The 17,863-nt window shown below is 49.1% G+C and overlaps 1 protein-coding gene across 4 annotated transcripts in view; it reads right to left on the bottom strand.

The window, feature by feature from the left end:
- Nucleotides 1–17,863, bottom strand: part of EML1 (EMAP like 1) — a 189,301-nt gene that overhangs the window by 120,112 nt on the left and 51,326 nt on the right. For 2 of the 4 annotated variants that reach the window (XM_077910578.1, XM_077910579.1), the window contains exon 1: nucleotides 14,523–14,665. The exons of the other annotated variants lie outside the window; for them this stretch is intronic. In XM_077910578.1, coding sequence (XP_077766704.1) covers nucleotides 14,523–14,589 — 67 coding nt within the window. In that variant the 5' untranslated portion in view covers nucleotides 14,590–14,665. Of the gene's footprint in view, nucleotides 1–14,522; nucleotides 14,666–17,863 lie in introns of those variants that run through there. 4 annotated transcript variants of the gene reach the window in all.

Below are 17,863 nucleotides of genomic sequence, written 5' to 3'. Positions count from 1 at the left end.
TCCTCTTGATCTCAGGACCCGGGATCATGAGCTTAGCCAAAGGCAGACGCTCAACCACCGAGCCACCCAGGTGTCCCAATCTTATTTTCTTTTTAATAAAGTGCTCTGATAAAGGTAGATCAGCAGATGGAAGTGATTGCTAACGCGAAGACAAGGAAGAGAAGGCACAGCTCAAAAAGCAGAAGGCTCAGCGGTTTAGCGCCGCCTTCAGCCCAGGGCCTGATCCTGGAGACCGGGGATCGAGTCCCACATCAGGCTCCTGCAATGGAGCCTGCTTCTCCCTCTGCCTGTGTCTCTGCCTCTCTCTCTCCCTCTCTGTGTCTTGAATAAATAAATAAAAATCTTAAAAAAAAAAAAAAAAAAAGCAGAAGGAGACCTGCCCTTGAGGAGGCCCGTCACTTACCTGCACGGCTGTGGTGAGCTGACCTAGCATCCCTCCTAGACCCTCTGCAAAATGAGTGCCATGAATAGGATGGTCCTTACCTCAGAGTTTGCTTGTGAGAAACAGATCTGAAGGAGCTTTCAGAACTTTAAAACACTAGAGTGGAGATTGTTTTATGTTGGGGTTATGTTTTTGGGTCAATAAAGGCGATGAAAATGGCATCAAAATTACTCTTGAAGGGATCCCCGGGTGGCACAGTGGTTTAGCACCTGCCTTTGGCCCAGGGCGCGATCCTGGAGACCCAGGATTGAATCCCACATCGGGCTCCTGGTGCATGGAGCCTGCTTCTCCCTCTGCCTATGTCTCTGCCTCTCTCTCTCTCTCTCTCTGTGACTATCATAAATAAATAAAAATTAAAAAAAGAAAGACTTGCAGTTGTCTTTAAAAAAAAAAATTACTCTTGAAAAATCCCCTAGTCCACAATGCACACCATATATGGTTTTGTGTAAAACTGTCCCAACTCTCCATAAACCACTCCAATGGTTGGAACAGATTACAGTGGCTGGACTGTGTTTAGAGGCCATGGTGAATAAAAATCAGGTAAACCAACAAAATAAAATTGTATATATGGTTTTATCCACAGATATAGTTTTCTACCAACAACGTACACAGGGGATCCCTGGGTGGCTCAGCGGTTTAGCGCCTGCCTTTGGCCCAGGGCGCGATCCTGGAGTCCCGGGATCGAGTCCCACGTTGGGCTCCCGGCATGGAGCCTGCTTCTCGCTCCCTCCTCCACTCTGCCTCTCTCTCTCTCTATGTCTATCATAAATAAATAAATAAATAAACAAATAAATAAATCTACAAAAAACCACAATGTACACAAATATGTGTCATCCTAGCATGTTGGAAGTTTTTTTGCCTTGTTTTTTTGTTTTTTTTTTTATGTTGGAAGTTTGTACGCTGACCCCATCCTACAATTGTCAAGTGGCTTTGCTACATAGGACTGAGTTATCTCACTACTATAAACAATGAAATACTGAAAAGCTTTGCAGGATCAGGAAGTCTTCCCTTTCTTTGTCTTTTGCAATTATTTAAAGATAGCATGGCCCTTTCTAAAATGTTAGTATTGACTTTTCATTCAACAAGCATTTATCAAACACACACTATGTGCAGGGGACATTGCAGAGCAATGGAAAGAAGCGAAATAAAAAGACAATACAGGGGCCCCATCTAAAGGAACTCACTAGCCGGTGGTGGAAACAAAGGCTGTACAGGTAACCATAACACATGAGGGAATGAACCAAGCGCCAGTCAGAGGTATATGTATCATAATCTGGAGGCGCAGAGGAAAGATAAAGGAACTCTGGGTAGATGCAAAAGAGTTCGCCAGGAGATGGTCTCAGCTGGGCCCCAGGATGAACTGCATTTCAGTGTAGAAACAGGGGGTGTAAGGGTCAGTAAAGCATGACTACAAAGCCATGGCAATCCCTGCACACTTGGAGGAACAATGCCCCTGGGAGGCAGCGGGATGTGCTAAGACCCCAAATTCAACATCAATGGGATCCCCCTACTTGACAACAGGAACCAGGATAGGTCAACGTTGTTGCAACCATCAAGACAGTGACAGGAGGGCAACACGCACTACTGGACGTGAACGTCTCCATCCTAGACCACGCTGCTGGACCTCTGGGGCCCACCCTCAAGATCCTCCCTCCAGTCTTCCATCCTGCCTTCTCTGGGAGGCTGCTGGGGGTGGGGGTGCCATAAGGGCTCCTCTGCTCTCTGGCTCCCTTGGAGTCTGCCCAGCAGGGGCACAGAGCAGCAGATGGGAGGGAGAGGGGGGAGAGGGGTCAGGGTGTGGATTCCCTCAGCTTCTTCATAATTGACACACTCAAGATTCCGACCCAGACCCGTCCTTCTCCAAAGTCCATGCTCAGAGCCTTGGAAAGAGTGATCTGTTGATAGAACACAGAAGGTCTTAGAAAGAGGGATTTGGTGACAGACCACAGAGGGTCTTAAAAGGGATGCACGTAATCTTTTGTGCTCATTCTCAAGAGCTAATGACTCACCCTGCACATAGGCAGCCTATGCTTGCTTGTTGTTTTAAACAGTCCTGCAAAGGAGATGCTCCAATCAGACAGTCATGTTAGTGGATGGTGCCAAATGTGTAACAGTGATCTCTAAAAAAGAAAGAAACTCAAGAGATATTCCAAGACTCCCGCCCCGATCCTTCCTAGATCATGGGTCTCACATCTGCTGTTTCCTTTCTTAGATCCTTAGCTAGTTGCAAGAGAATGCATGCTATTGGTGATCAGAAGGCATATGTCACGGAATTTCTTTAGCAAACATATGCCCCTCATCATTTTCCTAAACTGCTCTGACATTTTTCCCCCACCTCCTCCATTCCTAAGAGATTTAGACACTTGTGACCATTCTCCGCTTGTCAGAGGGGCCTCTGTTGCTGGCCGATGGGTGTCAGGACAGTGGCGAGCCTGAGCCCTGTTTCTAGAACTCTGCACCACCCTTCTGGAGGCCGGCCTTGTACTCACGCTAGCCTGGGGGAAAGAACACACTTTTTATTACAGGGATTCCAGAGATAAGCAGCTTAGACTTCACATAGGCTGAGCAGAGCTGCTGGATGGCATGTGGGTGTGATCAGGTGACACACAGCAGGGGCTCTGACAGCTTTGAACTTCGAGGTAATTATCCCACTCTTTATGCCTGGCTTTGAACCCTTAGTTAGACGTTGTTCAGTTTGGGATTCTAGAACTTCAGGAAACAATGGTTTTTAAAAGGGTTCAGCAAGTGAAATAAGCCAGTTACAAAAGGTCAAATCCTGCATGATTCCACTTATATGAGGTCTGTAGGGCAGTCCAACTCACAGCGAGAGAAAGTGAATGGGGGGCACTGGGGGCGGGGGGCATGGGAGTCTGAGTTTCAGGGAGTTTCAGTTCTGCAGGAGGAAAGGCATTCTGGGAGGGACAGCCCGGTTGAGGGGGCGGGTGCTCAGCAGTTTGGCACCGCCTTCAGCCCAGGGCCTCGTCCTGGGGACCTGGGATCGAGTCCCACGTCGGGCTCCCTGCATGGAGCTGCTTCTCCCTCTGCCTGTGTCTCTGCCTCTCTCTCTTTCTGTGTGTCTCTCATGAATAAATAAATAAAATCTCTAAAAAAAAAAAAAAAGGCATTCTGGGGAACGGATGGTGGCGACGGCTGCACAGTGACGGGAACGTGCTTTAGTGCCACCAACTGCAGGCTTCACATGTTTAAAGTGATGCATTTAATGTTTGTGCGTCTCACCACAACTAAACACTTTTTTACAGGGTTTTGAGAAAAGCAAGGGAATGATGATAGAATAAGGGTGATGGGATACGCCTGGTGGCTCAGCGGTTGGGCACCCGCCTTCAGCCCAGAGCGTGATCCTGGAGACCCGGGATCGAGTCCTGCATCACGCTCCCTGCACAGAGCCTGCTTCTCCCTCTGCCTGTGTCTCTGCCTCTGTGTGTGTGTGTGTCTCTCATGAATAAATAAATAAAATCTTAAAAAAAAAAAAAAAAAGGTGATGGAGAAGAACGAAAGCACCAGAGCTGTCCACAGGAAGACTGACCAGCGTCATGAAGGCTGGTGACAGCAGTCGCAGGGCCAGTCCTGGAGGAAGTGAAACATCCTCAGCAGGCAGTTACCAGCCTGAAATGGCTCGCTCTTGGGGTCAGTGTGTAGGTGCCGAGGGTCCACGGTGTGGTCCTCTGGGGGCTGCCGGTTTGCAGCGAGACTCAGGAGGCTGGCCCTGAGCAGCTCTGCACTAGGGAGGCTTCCTGGGCCATGGAGCTGGGTTCTAAGCTCTGTGCTAGGGAGGCTTCCTGGGCCATGGAGCTGGGTTCTAAAGGACCAGGAGTGGTCAGGTGAAGAGGGATGGGGAAGTCAGGACCCTGGCAGGGGAGGATGCACATCAAGCAGGTGGTAGCCTCAGATGTGCTGGAAGAAGCCAGGGTGGCGGAAACCAAGGGGCACCTGCAGGGACAAGTAGCCCCTGGGCCAGGGAGGTAGGTGGGAGGCCGTTTCAGACCCAGGCCTTATCCTCAGAGCTATGGGGGAGCTTCTGTGGGACTTTGAGCAACTCAGGGCTAAATGGTATTTCGGCCTCAGGAAGTGCTGAAGTGCAACGATGGGAAGGGAGACAGGGGTGAAGAACCCCCACAGCAAGCCTGTGAAAGGCACCCACATCTGAGCCGGTGCGCAGCCCCCTAGGGAAGCAAGGCACCGACTGAACCCCCCTCCCTTGAGCCCCCTCCGCGTCCACGGTCGTCCCCATCTCTGACCCATGGCGGGCGCACCGAGCATAATTGAGCACCCGGCATGCTGTGGACAGCGGAGCCGAGTGCCTGGGTTCAAACCCCAGCTCTGCAAAGCACCGGCCAGGGGACCTTGAGCACATCACCTAAACTTTTAGGCCTCTGCTGCCTCACCAGTCAGAACAGAGACGATAACAGGCATCGCCTCAAAGGGGTGCAGTCAAGATTAACAAGGGGGTGCCCTGGGCCACCTGCCCCTGGTTGCTGACAGCACTGCCCCCCCCTGCCGCCCCCCCAGTACACGGGGCCCCACACCGCTGGGAGCCAGAGATGCGGGAGCCCTGGCCCTACCTCGGAAAGCACAAGCTCCGGTCTGGAATGACAGCCCTGTCATGATAGCGCTGTAATCCAGGACAAGATGCAGTATGGACACATATTTTTATGTAATTAAATTATATCAACTCAGTACAAGGCCATTTTCACGGAAGGCGAAGATATCACACATGGAGTCAGATTTTAGTCTTTGAGAGCACTGGAGTGTGGGCAGTCCTGCTTAATTACTTTCTAAAGGACTAATTAGGTGGAGCCATGCTAACAGATCATTATCTTTATTAGATCTCCCATACGGTCCCCGAGGAGCAGCCTCCGCGGCTCACCCGTGGAACGGTTCAGCATTGCGAGGGGCTCCGTGACGGATGAAGTACCAGCACTCAGTTCTCCTCCTAAGGATTTTCAGCTATAATTGGGGCTAAAATGTGTAGCAATGCTCTAGCATAAGCAAGTCCTAAGTCCACCCAACTGTTTCTCGACTGCCGCATGTTTTTCTAAGGGTGGTAAAATTCTTGTTACATAAAACAACTTTTTGGGGGGCTGATTTAACAGCCAGATCTCTCTTAATGTTAAAAACGCCGCCTTTGCCAAGAACTACTTCATCGTGTCAATTACCCTGGCTGAAAATAATGTGTTTTAAGCCTGTTGAACCGCAGAGTGCTTTTTGCAAATGTTTCTCCTCATTGATCCAAGAGCCAGCGTCCAGCTCGAGGTGTTCTGTGACGTTTGTGCAGATGAGTGGGACTCCACCGGGCCAGGTCACCTGCTTCTGGCTTTTCCCTGATGAGGTCCCCTCGCCTGGAATGCCTAAGTCTCCTCTGAATGCCTATGTCCACTGGTTCTTTGATGAGGGGAAGAGTTAAATGTCACATGATGTGTGCATGTGTGCACACCCATGTGACACATGTAAATACATGCATACCGTGTAGCCATACACATATGTGATATGTAACATATAAATATATACATTATTTCAAGCATACAGGGAAGTGGCATGAGTGCTTTCTCCAGTCACGATTTAGGCTACTACACCTGTTACATGTGAGCCACTTTGCTGGTGCGTCTGTTTAAGGGGGTGCTCTGGGATAAAGAAGGTGGTCCCTGCTCCCACTCAACCAGTGTTCACCAGGAGACCCATTAGGTACCAGACATTGCTGAAGCATAGACACTGAGATAATCACCAGGAGACTCTTCCCGGAAGAGGGTGACAGCCATGAGAGATGTGAAAATAAGCCACAGTGACAGGCCTCTAGGATAATCGTGGTAACAGAGATTTATACGAGATAACCACATGGCCACCAGGGAAAGACCTCACTCTACTGGGGCAGGCAGGAGCCAGGAGGAGCTGGGAGCTGGCTAAGCTAAGCCAGCAGCCCCTCTAAGACGCCTTGGATGCCCGGGGGGTGGGGCACACGAAAGACTTTCAATCAGGGGCCTGTTATGATCAGATCTGTCTTCCAGAAAGAGCATTCCAAAAACGTCACATTTCTCCTTAGGTGAGCTCATCTGTGCCATGGATTTAGCTATTTACTGATGGCTCTCAAATTTTTTACGCCTTCTCCATGCATCTCCCAGCACGAGACCCCACAGCCCGCTCGGCTCTTTGGCTTGCATGTTCCACAGTCCCTCACACCTGGCCCGTCATCTGCCTATCCATCCTAGCTCCTTCTATCTCTGCAAATGGCCCTTAAGTCAGATGAGCCAGAAGCCTGGGTGTCATCCCCGGCTCCCTCCTGGCGATGACACAAGTCCTGGTGAGGTGAGCCCTACGCTAACTCCTCGAGTGGAAACCATCACCACTGTCCCCTGGCTTCGTCCTCCACCCCCTTCTAGCCTTCCCTCCACATTGCAGGGGGAGCTCTCTTTCAAAAATCCCTGAGAATCTGACCACGTCACTCCCTTGCCTCAAAATTCTCTGCCACGTTTTCTCTGCTCCTCAGAATAAAATCAAACTCCTTACTGTGGCTGAGAAGTCCCACAAGATCCGCCCAGCTTCATTTCAAGCCACTTTGCTCCTTCTTCTCTCCCCATATGAGACCTTTCCTCGACCCCCACTTTCTGATTGCTCTCCCTGGTCTGGACTGCTCTTCTCCCCCACCCCGCCCACTCCCCACCCCCTTGCAGTGTTGGACTTCCAGTCACCCTGGAAAGAGAAGCGCACAGAGGCCTTCCTTAGGAAACCCCAATACACACCCCTTGAGTCCAACGCCCTACAACACTCTACAGTGCTCCTTAGATGTATTAGTACCGTCCATCCTGGGGCCGTCAAGTAACTCATCATGAAGGTAGCACTGAATGTCTAGCTCCCAATGAGCAATGCAGGTGTCCTGAAGACAAGGGCCATGTCAACCACGTGCATCCTTGGAACCCCCCTCCAAACCCCACCATCAGTGTAATAAAGAGCGTGGTGGATATTCTACTTGTTTAATAAAAAAGGAACATGCTGAAAGGGGTTGAGACTGGAGGCAGAAAGACTAGTTTGGGGCTGCCATTTTCAAAAACACAAACGAAAACCCAGCTGAGAAGTGATGGGTGTCTGAACTGAGCAGAATGGATGGGTCATAAGATCCTTGGGGAGCAGAATCCACAAAGTCCACTGAGATGGGAGGATGGGGCACACAGAAAAGTCTACGATGATTATTAGGGCAATCTAGGGCAGTTTCTTAAACCCAGAGAGTTCAAATCTTTTCCAGAAACCTGGCAAAATAAATACTGCGTTTTAAGACATGACAAAGTATTCTGCAAAAATGCGGTTTTCCACACCAAGAGTATTTTCCAATAAAGATACAGCTTTAGAGGAAACAAAATGGAAATATGTCTACCTAACTCTTCATCTAAAAATTAGTACTTTAAAAAATAAAAATAAAAATAAAATAAAAATTAGTACTTTAAAGAAGGATAAACTGTTTTAAATAGCTGTTTCTTTTCTTCTAAGATTTTATTTATTTATTTGATAGCACACACAGAGGGCAGAGGGAGAAGCAGGCTTCCCGCTGAGCAGGGAGCCCAATGCAGGGCTTGATCCTGGGATCATGACCTGAGCTGAAGGCAGATGCCCAACTGACTGAGCTACCCAAGCGGCCCTAAACGGCTATTTCTTTAAAGTAAACCATACATGTGCACTCATTGCTGCTCGAACCCCAGGACACCCCTAGCCCTGGACTGCATTCAAACGAATACGCTGCCCAGTGGAACAGTAAATGTATGTGTCAAATATCTAATGAGAAAATCACCAAGCTTGGGGCGGGGGGGCTGTATTGATAAATAATGAGACAGCATTTAGAGTTTATAGTTTATGGCATAGTTTTTTTGGTTACTAATGTTTCTGCTGGCATTTAAAACATCCTGCGAGGGGATCTCTGGGTGGCTCAGAGGTTTGGCGCCTGCCTTTGGCCCAGGGCGGGATCCTGGAGTCCCGGGATCGGGTCCCACATCAGGCTCCCGGCATGGAGCCTGCTTCTCCCTCCTCCTGTGTCTCTGCCTCTCTCACTCTCTATCATAAATAAATAAATAAATAAATAAATAAATAAATAAATAAATCTTTTTTAAAAACCCAAAAAACTATTAAAAAAAACATTTTGCGAATACTAGAAACCCTCTATTAATAAGCTAGGATTTTAAAGATAAATAAAAATATTTTTTCTGAAAGAGATTTTTATAAGTAGCACAAAATATCAGTGATTTCAAGTCCTTACTAATAAAAGCAATGCTTTAAAGTAGAATTTTCAACGCTGTCATGATTTTTTCATGCTACTGGTTTTATGGCCTGAACAGACTGTAACACTAGAAACAAAGATGTTATTTCTCTTTCCTTATCTACCATCCACTCAACTAAAGTGCTGATTTCTTAAGAGAATATATGAAAAGGCTTTACGCTATCTCAGAAATTAACACCAACCAACTAATGGTTACTTTTAAAACACAGTTTTGTGAATTTTCCACCAAAACGCTTGGGTTTGTTTATAATGTCATAAATGCTTGTGGTTTGGCTATAAAATAAATTCCTTGCTGGGCACCATGTACCAAGAAGAAATTCTCAGTTAGTACGGGTGCTTGCTTTGCACTTTCCCTGAGAGCATTTTCTTTTGATTTTGCTCTCATACAAATCCTAAGTCAATGCCCGGTCACCACATGAGAATGCAGAAGAGGGCTGAAAATACTTTGTATGATTTCCTCACAGGAGCTCCTCGATCCTGTTTTACACCCAACTATGTGCCAACTTGAAAATTCTATCATACTCTTAGTTAGGGGAAAGTCATCAGTACTATAGATGCCAAAGGTTTTAAATAAAGTATTTTTACTTTTCAAAATATAAAGCCCTAGAAATTAAGGTTTTTCCATTTCAAAACTATAAAAAATAAATAGCGATAGCTCCAAAGATTATTATAGTGATTTCAAAGGATGATTGGGAGTAGCAGGTACCATAGACTTGACCTGCCATGGTTATTAAAATGTAACACCTGCAGGAGAAGATGATCAGGGAATGGGTAGTTTAACTATGCACAGGCTTTAGAGGGAATCTGATCGTCTCTCGTGACACCTTCCAAGGGAAGACGGAGGAAAGGCTGCTATCCAGAATCATAACCCTTTAGGACGATGACCAATTCCCATGTTATGATAATGCTGAAGTATTTTATATGAGCACCGGGGCTATTTACCACATCACAACCTGTAACTTGACAGGGCTCTGCCTGCTGGAAGAAACTCCTCCTCAAAAAGGAAAGGTAAAAGTAAGAAAAGAAATAGCTTACCCATCATACATATAAAACAGACAAGAATTTTAGCTGAAAATCAGTAAGAGGTAACAAAGTGAAGTGATAAGTAAAAGGGCTAATATCATCTTAGGCCATGTTATAAGAAGTATAGATTTTAGAATAAGAGAGGTGAAGTATCCTGCTCTATTCTGCTCTGTTTATCTATTTTTTTTTTTTTAATTCCGCTCTGTTTAAAAACCATGTTTGGAATACCGAAAGCAGTTGTGCCCAATTTTAAAAGGCGTATAGACAAAAGGAAACACATGTAGATCCAGCAATCCAAAAATCATTAAGGGCATAAAATTGTATCTTATAGGAATTTTTCCCGCCAATGGTAATGTTTAGCTAGAAGAAGACTTCAGAAAGAGCTGTCGTAATTGTTTTCAAACATGTGACAACATAGTGTATGGAAAAGAGATTAAACCTATTCTCTGTGGGCCCAAGAGACAGAACTTGGGCCAAGGTTTGAGTGCACATAGGAACTGAGAGTCTGAACTGTCCACAGAAGGAATGGTTTGCATGGAGAGATAGTGAGTTTCCCAGTCCCTTGGAACTGCTCAAGCAGGGGCTGAATAAGGTTTGGGGCATCCTCCCATACACCCGAGATTTCCAGCCCTGGAGAGATGGGGGGCTGGATCAGTGTGTGAGGGTAGGAGCCCGCGAGGAGGGCCAGAGTGCTATCCTCCTACTTGAGCTGAAGCAGCTCCATGTTCATCTGCTTTACCTTTGGGTTCCTGGGTAAGCTGTACTTTGAAGAAACAACTCAAAGGCTTAAGAAAGAAAACCACAGGATGAAATGCCTGTTAGGTCCCCTCAAGCTCTTCTAACCTACAGCCTCTAAGCAAGGATGCGCGCTGACTTTGGTGAGCCGCAATTGATGAAAAGCATCCAAAGTGATTCACAGAAATGAAACAGCAACATTGTATTCTTTGCTCCCACTTCTCTTCCTCCTTGATCCACCTCAACTCCCTCTTCTTTCATCCGCAAGGTATAATGTAAGAAGAGGTTGATATTTAGATTTCAAAAAATTCAGATTGGTTTCTCAAAAATATTAAAGCCAGAGTTACCATACGACCCAGCAATTCTACTCCTAGGTATGTACCCAAGAAAGATGAAAATGCATGTCTGTGCAAAAAAGCCTGTACATGAATGTTCATAGCATCATTATTCAGAATAGTCAAAAAGTGGAAACAATCCAAAAACTCATCAACTGGAGAATGGATACATAAAATGTGATATATATATATATATATATATATATATATATATCCATAAAATGGAATATTATTTGGCCATAAAGAAAGGAATGAAGTACTGACACATGCTACAACTCTGGGCAAACCTTAAAACATTATGCTAAGTGAAAGAAGACCAACACAAAAGGTCAAATATTAGGATGATTCCACTTACATTAAAACATCCAGAATCAATAGAAACAGGAGATTCGTGGTCATTAGGGTCTAGAGCAATGAGGGAAAGGCAGTAACTGCTACTAGGGGGTTTCTTTTTGGGGTGTGAAAATATTCTAAAATTAGATATTGGTGACACTATCAGAATTCTGTGAACATGCTAAAAACCAGTTAATTGTACACTTTAAAGGGGTGAATTTTTATGGGATGTCAATAGTATCAATACAAGGCTGTTATCAAGACAAACAAACAAATAAAAGCTTCAGACTGGCATCCAAGCCTTAAAGGTTGTGTGTGTGGCCTTACAAAGTCACCAAATCCCTCTCGCTCGCTCTCTTTTTTTTTTTAAGATGTATTTATTTGTTTGTTTGTTTGTTTGTTTGTTTTAGCGTGGGGAGGGCAGAGGGGAAGAGAAGCAGACACTTTGCTGAGTGCAGAGCCTGACGACTGGCTCTCCATCTCACGACCCTGAGATTATGACCCGAGCCGAAATCAAGAGTGGGTCACTTAACCAACTGCACCACCCAGGCACTCTGCACCCAAATCAATTTGAGCTTCAGTTTTCTCAAATGTAATATGATTTACCTCAAAGAGAGGCTTTGAGGAAATATGGAGTAAAGAATGGTATGTATTACCCAAATCATAAATTGGCTTATAAATGATAACTTTTCTTCACTTTTCAACTATGGTGGTTTTTCCTGGAGCAATAAAAGAAGTTTGTGGTTTCTCGCTCTTTGACCAGAGTTTTAAATACTTTGCAGGAAAAAAAAAAAAAAAAAAAAAAGCTGCACAAGGTTTCTCCTGAAACGAGAATGCCAGTATCTGAAAGATGAGAATGAATAGTCTTTTCTGGAGGCTAGACACCTCCTGACTTTACATTTCAGATCCACTGCAAATTAGGGAGGAGACCCAGCAAGAGGAAAAAAGGATGAGGGGAAGACGGAGAGTTCATTCACTTGCACAAAGTTTTCTCTTCTGTCTCATTTAGATATTCATTTCCATCTTTATCTCCCCAGGAGGATGCTGACTGTGACAGTAAGTATGGGTTGTATTTGCTGAAGCTAATATAGAACTATGACTCTTTAGTTCCTGTCATTATCAAAAGCAGGAGGCTTCATCAACATATGAAAATGGAGGAGTTCATATATTATGCTGCTGTAGTCTGGCCCATTGTCATGTAAATCCCTCATTTAAAAAGAAAAAATTTTTTCTCAGTGCAGCTAATGAAATACCCACATGTTTCATTTCATTCTTGGTGAAACGGTGTTTCTGTGAGCCGCTGCTTTAATGGAATCATCATAGTAATTAGCTAAATTGTGTTCATTTATACTTTTACTTAATGGAAGCCTCTTAAAATGAATAATTTCACATCAAAACATCTGTTGCTTCAGACATCATTAGTTAACGCCCATTCTGCCCCATAAACTATTCTTGCTTTAAAGTTTATTCATATGGTAACCAAAACATAATAAAAACAGAGCTAAGCACTTTCTGAGAAAAGAAATTCAACAGCTATGATTCATTCAACCGTATTTTGAAGTGATCCTACAGTCTGATTCTAGCTATTTTAAAGTGATTTTTCTTAAACTCTCGCCCATGCAACATGTAAGAGCTGGCCGTTACTTTCTCCTAGACATCATTATTAGGAAGACCCCTTACCAACATCTCTAAACTTGCAATTAACAAGAAAAGGCCGAAAACCAAAACCCTCATGAATAGATGTGTAGGTCAACCTCACGACTGAACTGCTATTTAGGAACGATATGACCAGGCCCCCAAACAACTGCTCAAATAAAAATATCTAGGCTCATTTCCATAACCTAAATCAAACTGTCAACGTATTTGCCCACATATTAAGTTTTTAAAATCCTTCATGCCTGGAATTCACTTAATATGATTTCTCAGCCACAGGCCTTTCACAACTAATATAGGTGGGATTCTATCATAAACACGCAGGAGGCGGTACTACCTTTACATCACAAATAGTAATTCAAGTAGGATTGATTGTAAGTCATTTAAGGAAAGCATTCAAAATTTAATTGAGAATTCTATGCACCTCACCAGAGAGCAGAAGGCTCCCATGACTCTGAACTAGGAGGGATTCCAGTGGCCCAGAACCAGATACCTTCTGCCTGCCTTCAACACCATCTCAGGACCCAAAACACAGGGGTTCTGCTCTGGGAAGCTGCTGTTACATCTGGAGAGCTCGAACTTTCTCCCCTTCCACTGAAGAGAGCATTACTAAGTTAATGAAGGCCTGCATGTGATTAACAGGAAAGTTATTCTCTGCTGAACTATCAGAAAAACTCTTCCACAGAAAAGCCAAAGATCAATTCTGCCAGAGATTAAAACATCATTACAGAGGAAGAACGGACACACTCAGTCATCTTTATTGCTACGGCGAATACCTCTTATTTGCAAACAGGTGTCGAAGAGCCGTAAAGTTCCCCCTAAATCACAACTACAACCGCAAAACAAACTGCTCCAGTTGTCAATGCATCTAGAATCCCAAATTATTCCTATGGTACCATCGGCAAACTCGGTAGAAACACACATGGTTCCTACTCTAACAAACTTTTGGGACCCTCTGAGAAAGCCATAAACCCAACGTTAAAAACAAAACAAACAAACAAAAAAATTGGTTAACTTCTGTGCATGAATTATCATACATCATGTTCCCATAAAATAACGCCGTGCGATGTGAAAACCTTTTTCAATCCTGCTAAGGAGACTGAAAGCTTTCAAATCTTTCAAGGATTCTTTACATTTTTTTTATCTTTTTGCCCCAAAGATGCCACATTGCTAGTTATTAGTTTCCTGCCTGTTAAAAAAAAAAAAAAATGAGGATGATAGAAATTTTTTTAAAAAAACAGTAAAATCTACCCTCCCGTAAACAAAACAGGGCGAGCCCTCTGCAGCCAGGCTCGCTCCGCCTGCGCCCCGCGGTGCACGGGGGTGGCTCCCCGGGGAGGCGCTGACCGGCTGCACGGGGTCCCGCCGCCGCCGAGGGTCGTGCTCCCCGGGGACCCGCGCGCCCAGATGCTCCCGCAGAGCAGCCTCGCGGCGGCCCCGACCCGGCGGCGAGCAACACGTCCCCGCGCCCGCCCGGCCTCCCCACGCGCCGCGCGCCCCGTGCGCTCGCTCCGCGGCTCCCCGGCCCCGGCCGCCCGCGCGCACCGGCGGGCTCGGGGGCGCGGGGGGCGCGGGGGCGCGGGGGCGCGGGGGCGAGCCGGGCGCGGCCCGAGGGCCTGCACAATGCGCCCGCGGCGGCGGGAACCGCGCGCCCCCGCCGCAACTTTGCGCGGCCTCCGCGCCCGGCCCGGCCCGGCCCGGCCCGGCCCGGCCCCGCCGCCCTCACCGTTGCAGAACTGGAGCAGCGAGGACGTGTCGTACAGGCTGCTGTAGCTCGAGAAGCCGTCCTCCATGCTGAGGCCGCCGGGCCGCGCCCGCTCCCCCGGCCCGGCCGCGCCGCCGCCGCCGCCGCCGCTCACCCCCACACTGAGCCGAGCCGAGCCGCGGCCGGCGTTGGCGCTGGGGCCGGCCCTGCTGTGGCGGCGGCCGCGGCCGGTTACCATGGCAACCCCGGGCCCGCCGCCGCCGCCGCCGCCGCTGCCGCCGCCGCCGCCGCCGCCGCCGCAGCCGCGCGGGCCCGACGCCGGCGCTGCTCGCGCTGCCCGCCAGGGGGCGGCCTCGGCGGGGCGGCGGGGCGGAGCCGGGGGCCGGGGCCGGGGGTCGGGGGCCGGGCGGCGGGGGGCCCCGGGAGGCCGGGACGCACGGCGCGGGGGGGGGACGCCCGGGGACAAAGGGAGCGGCGGCCCGGGGAGCCCCCGCCTGCGGCCAACGAGGCCGATCCCCGCGCCCCCGGGGCCCCCGGACGGACACGGACGGAGCGCGAGCCCCCGTCGGAGCCGCTCCGCGTCGGGCCGCGGCGCGCCCCCTCCCCACGCGGCCTCCGCGGCGCCCGGGCCTCCGCTGAAGCCGAGGCCGCCGAGTCTGGGCGGCCTGTCCCCTCCGATCAGCCCCTGCCTCGCAGATCGGCCACATTACACACTCGTTAGCCGGGTCCGGGGGCGGGGACAGCTGTGTGCGTTGTGCCGGGAGCACATAGCACGACAGACACCCAGACCCAGCACTCTAACTTTTCCAGCGCGCGCACACACACATGCACACTAGCACACACACATACACGCACACGTGCACACACGCGCACACACATGCACGCAAGCGCGCACAGACACGCATACATGCACACAAGCGCGCGCACACATGCACACGCGCACACACATGCACGCGCACATGCACACACGCGTACACACACATGCACACAACCGCGCGCGCACACACATGCAGACAAGCGCGCGCGCACACACATGCACACAAGCGCACACACATACATGCACACAAGCGTGCGCACACATGCACACACGCGCGCACACATGCACGCAAGCGCGCACAGACACGCATACATGCACACAAGCGCGCGCACACATGCACACGCGCACACACATGCACACGCGCACACACATGCACGCGCACATGCACACACGCGTACACACACATGCACACAACCACGCGCGCACACACATGCACACAAGCGCGCGCACAAACACATGCACACAAGCGCACACACATACACGCACACATGCACACAAGCGTGCGCACACATGCACACACGCGCGCGCACATACACGCATACATGCACACAAGCACGCGCACACACATGCACACAAGCGCACACATACACGCATACATGCACACAACCGCGCGCGCACACACATGCACACAAGCGCGCGCACACACACATGCACACAAGCGCACACACATACACGCACACATGCACACAAGCGTGCGCACACATGCACACACGCGCGCGCACATGCACGCAAGCGCGCACATACACGCATACATGCACACAAGCACGCGCACACACATGCACACAAGCGCACACACATACACGCGCACATGCACACAAGCGTGCGCACACATGCACACACGCGCGCACACATGCACGCAAGCGCGCACATACACGCATACATGCACACAAGCACGCGCACACACATGCACACAAGCGCACACACATACACGCGCACATGCACACAAGCGCGCACACACACATGCACACAAGCGCACACATACACGCATACATGCACACAAGCGCGCGCACACACATGCGCACACGCTGCATTAATGACTGGAGTTCCACCCCGCGCGGCCCCAAGTACTGGTGCTGGGCGATGGAGAGAATACGCGCGCTGGAGGATCCCCTGGCTGGGTGCAGAGGAGACTGCCAGCACGTGTGCTCCTGCCACGCCGCAGTTGCAATTCGCAATTCGTAGGCCTTATGACTACCCGCGATGCGCTTCCGTGTTCTAATCCACTTACATGTATGAATGGTCTCAAGTTGTAGGTATTCACTTGTATGGGTTGAACACCCTGGAGGTGAAATGAGAATAGTGAGAAGCTGCAATCAAGACGTTGTGTGGGGCTCAGTGGGTTCAGAGGCAGAAGTGGAAGGCACTGCCAGAGCGGGGGCTCTATCACTGTAAGTGGCCTGTTTGGCGTGGGGGCGGGGCGGGGGTTAGCCATGACCCACACTGGAGGTTGTGGGCAGAAGGCAGGTTGAAGATCTTACCCTTCACCTGGCCAGAGAGACCGGACACACAGGATAACAGGGATTGTCAACTAGGAAAATGCGTGTGGGACTGTGAAGGGCTACCGGGGTTGCTTTGACGGGCCCCAGAGCTTGAAGGTCGCTGGGAAGGACAGCATGAGTGATCCCAGGTCTGCTGACCCGCCAAAGGGCTGCTCTGGCAGGAATGAACAGCTTGTATCACAGACAGGTGGGAAATAGATTGCACTGAGTGGGGGGAGCCAGGTAGGAGAGGCCCTGAGGGCCTGCAGAAGAGTCTGAACACAGCTGGTGGCGGGCGGAGGAGGGAGGTGGGATGTTGGCACACAAGCAAGTGGCAGCTAAAGCTGCGCCAGAGAGACGTGTCTGTGTGTGGACTGGACAGCAGGGGCCTGGCTCTGGAGCTGGAGTGGCCCAGGGCGGGGCGAGGCCTGAGCACCTTCACCATCAGAGGGAGGTAAAGAGACTGGGAGACACTCCAGAGGAACCTCGTCATCACAGAACAGGCTGCTGGACAGGTGGAAAAGCCAAGAGAGGACAGCAAGCATCCTGCTAGAAAAGCCCGGAGCGATTGGAGATTGGTGATGGCGTGCCAGTGAAAGAAGGGGACTTGGGTAGAAGTAGTTAACAAACTATTGAAAGGTGAGGAAAACCTAAAAAAAAAAAAAAAAAAAAAAAAAAAAAAAAAAAAAAAAAAAAAGAAAGGTGAGAAAAGTAAGTCAACCGAAGTTGGGCAGCACTTTGGGATGGGACAAGTGAGATTCCAAAGGAGCATCCAGAAAGAGAGGCAAGAAAGCCACCTAGGATATTGTCTCATTGAACTAGGAGCACAGAAAGTTGTAAAGAGGTGGGCATTTTCACAGGATTCTCTCTGCAGGATGGGTCGAGGAGGATGAGGCTGGGCAGAGGCCCTTCCATCTGGTGGCAGAAGGCTTGTCGGGTGGCCTGGAGCATCTCGGTGAGCAGTGGGGACAGAAGCCAGGCCACTGGTCATCAAAGGGAGAGCACACGCAGATGCACATTTGAGAACTTTGGAGGGGAAAGGGAATGTGCACCAACTAGAGAGGGCA

Source organism: Canis aureus, chromosome 9, assembly GCF_053574225.1.
Source record: "Canis aureus isolate CA01 chromosome 9, VMU_Caureus_v.1.0, whole genome shotgun sequence".
Lineage (NCBI taxonomy): Eukaryota > Metazoa > Chordata > Mammalia > Carnivora > Canidae > Canis > Canis aureus.
Note: the sequence above shows the minus strand (reverse complement) of the source record. Positions and strands in the feature narration are given on the sequence as shown.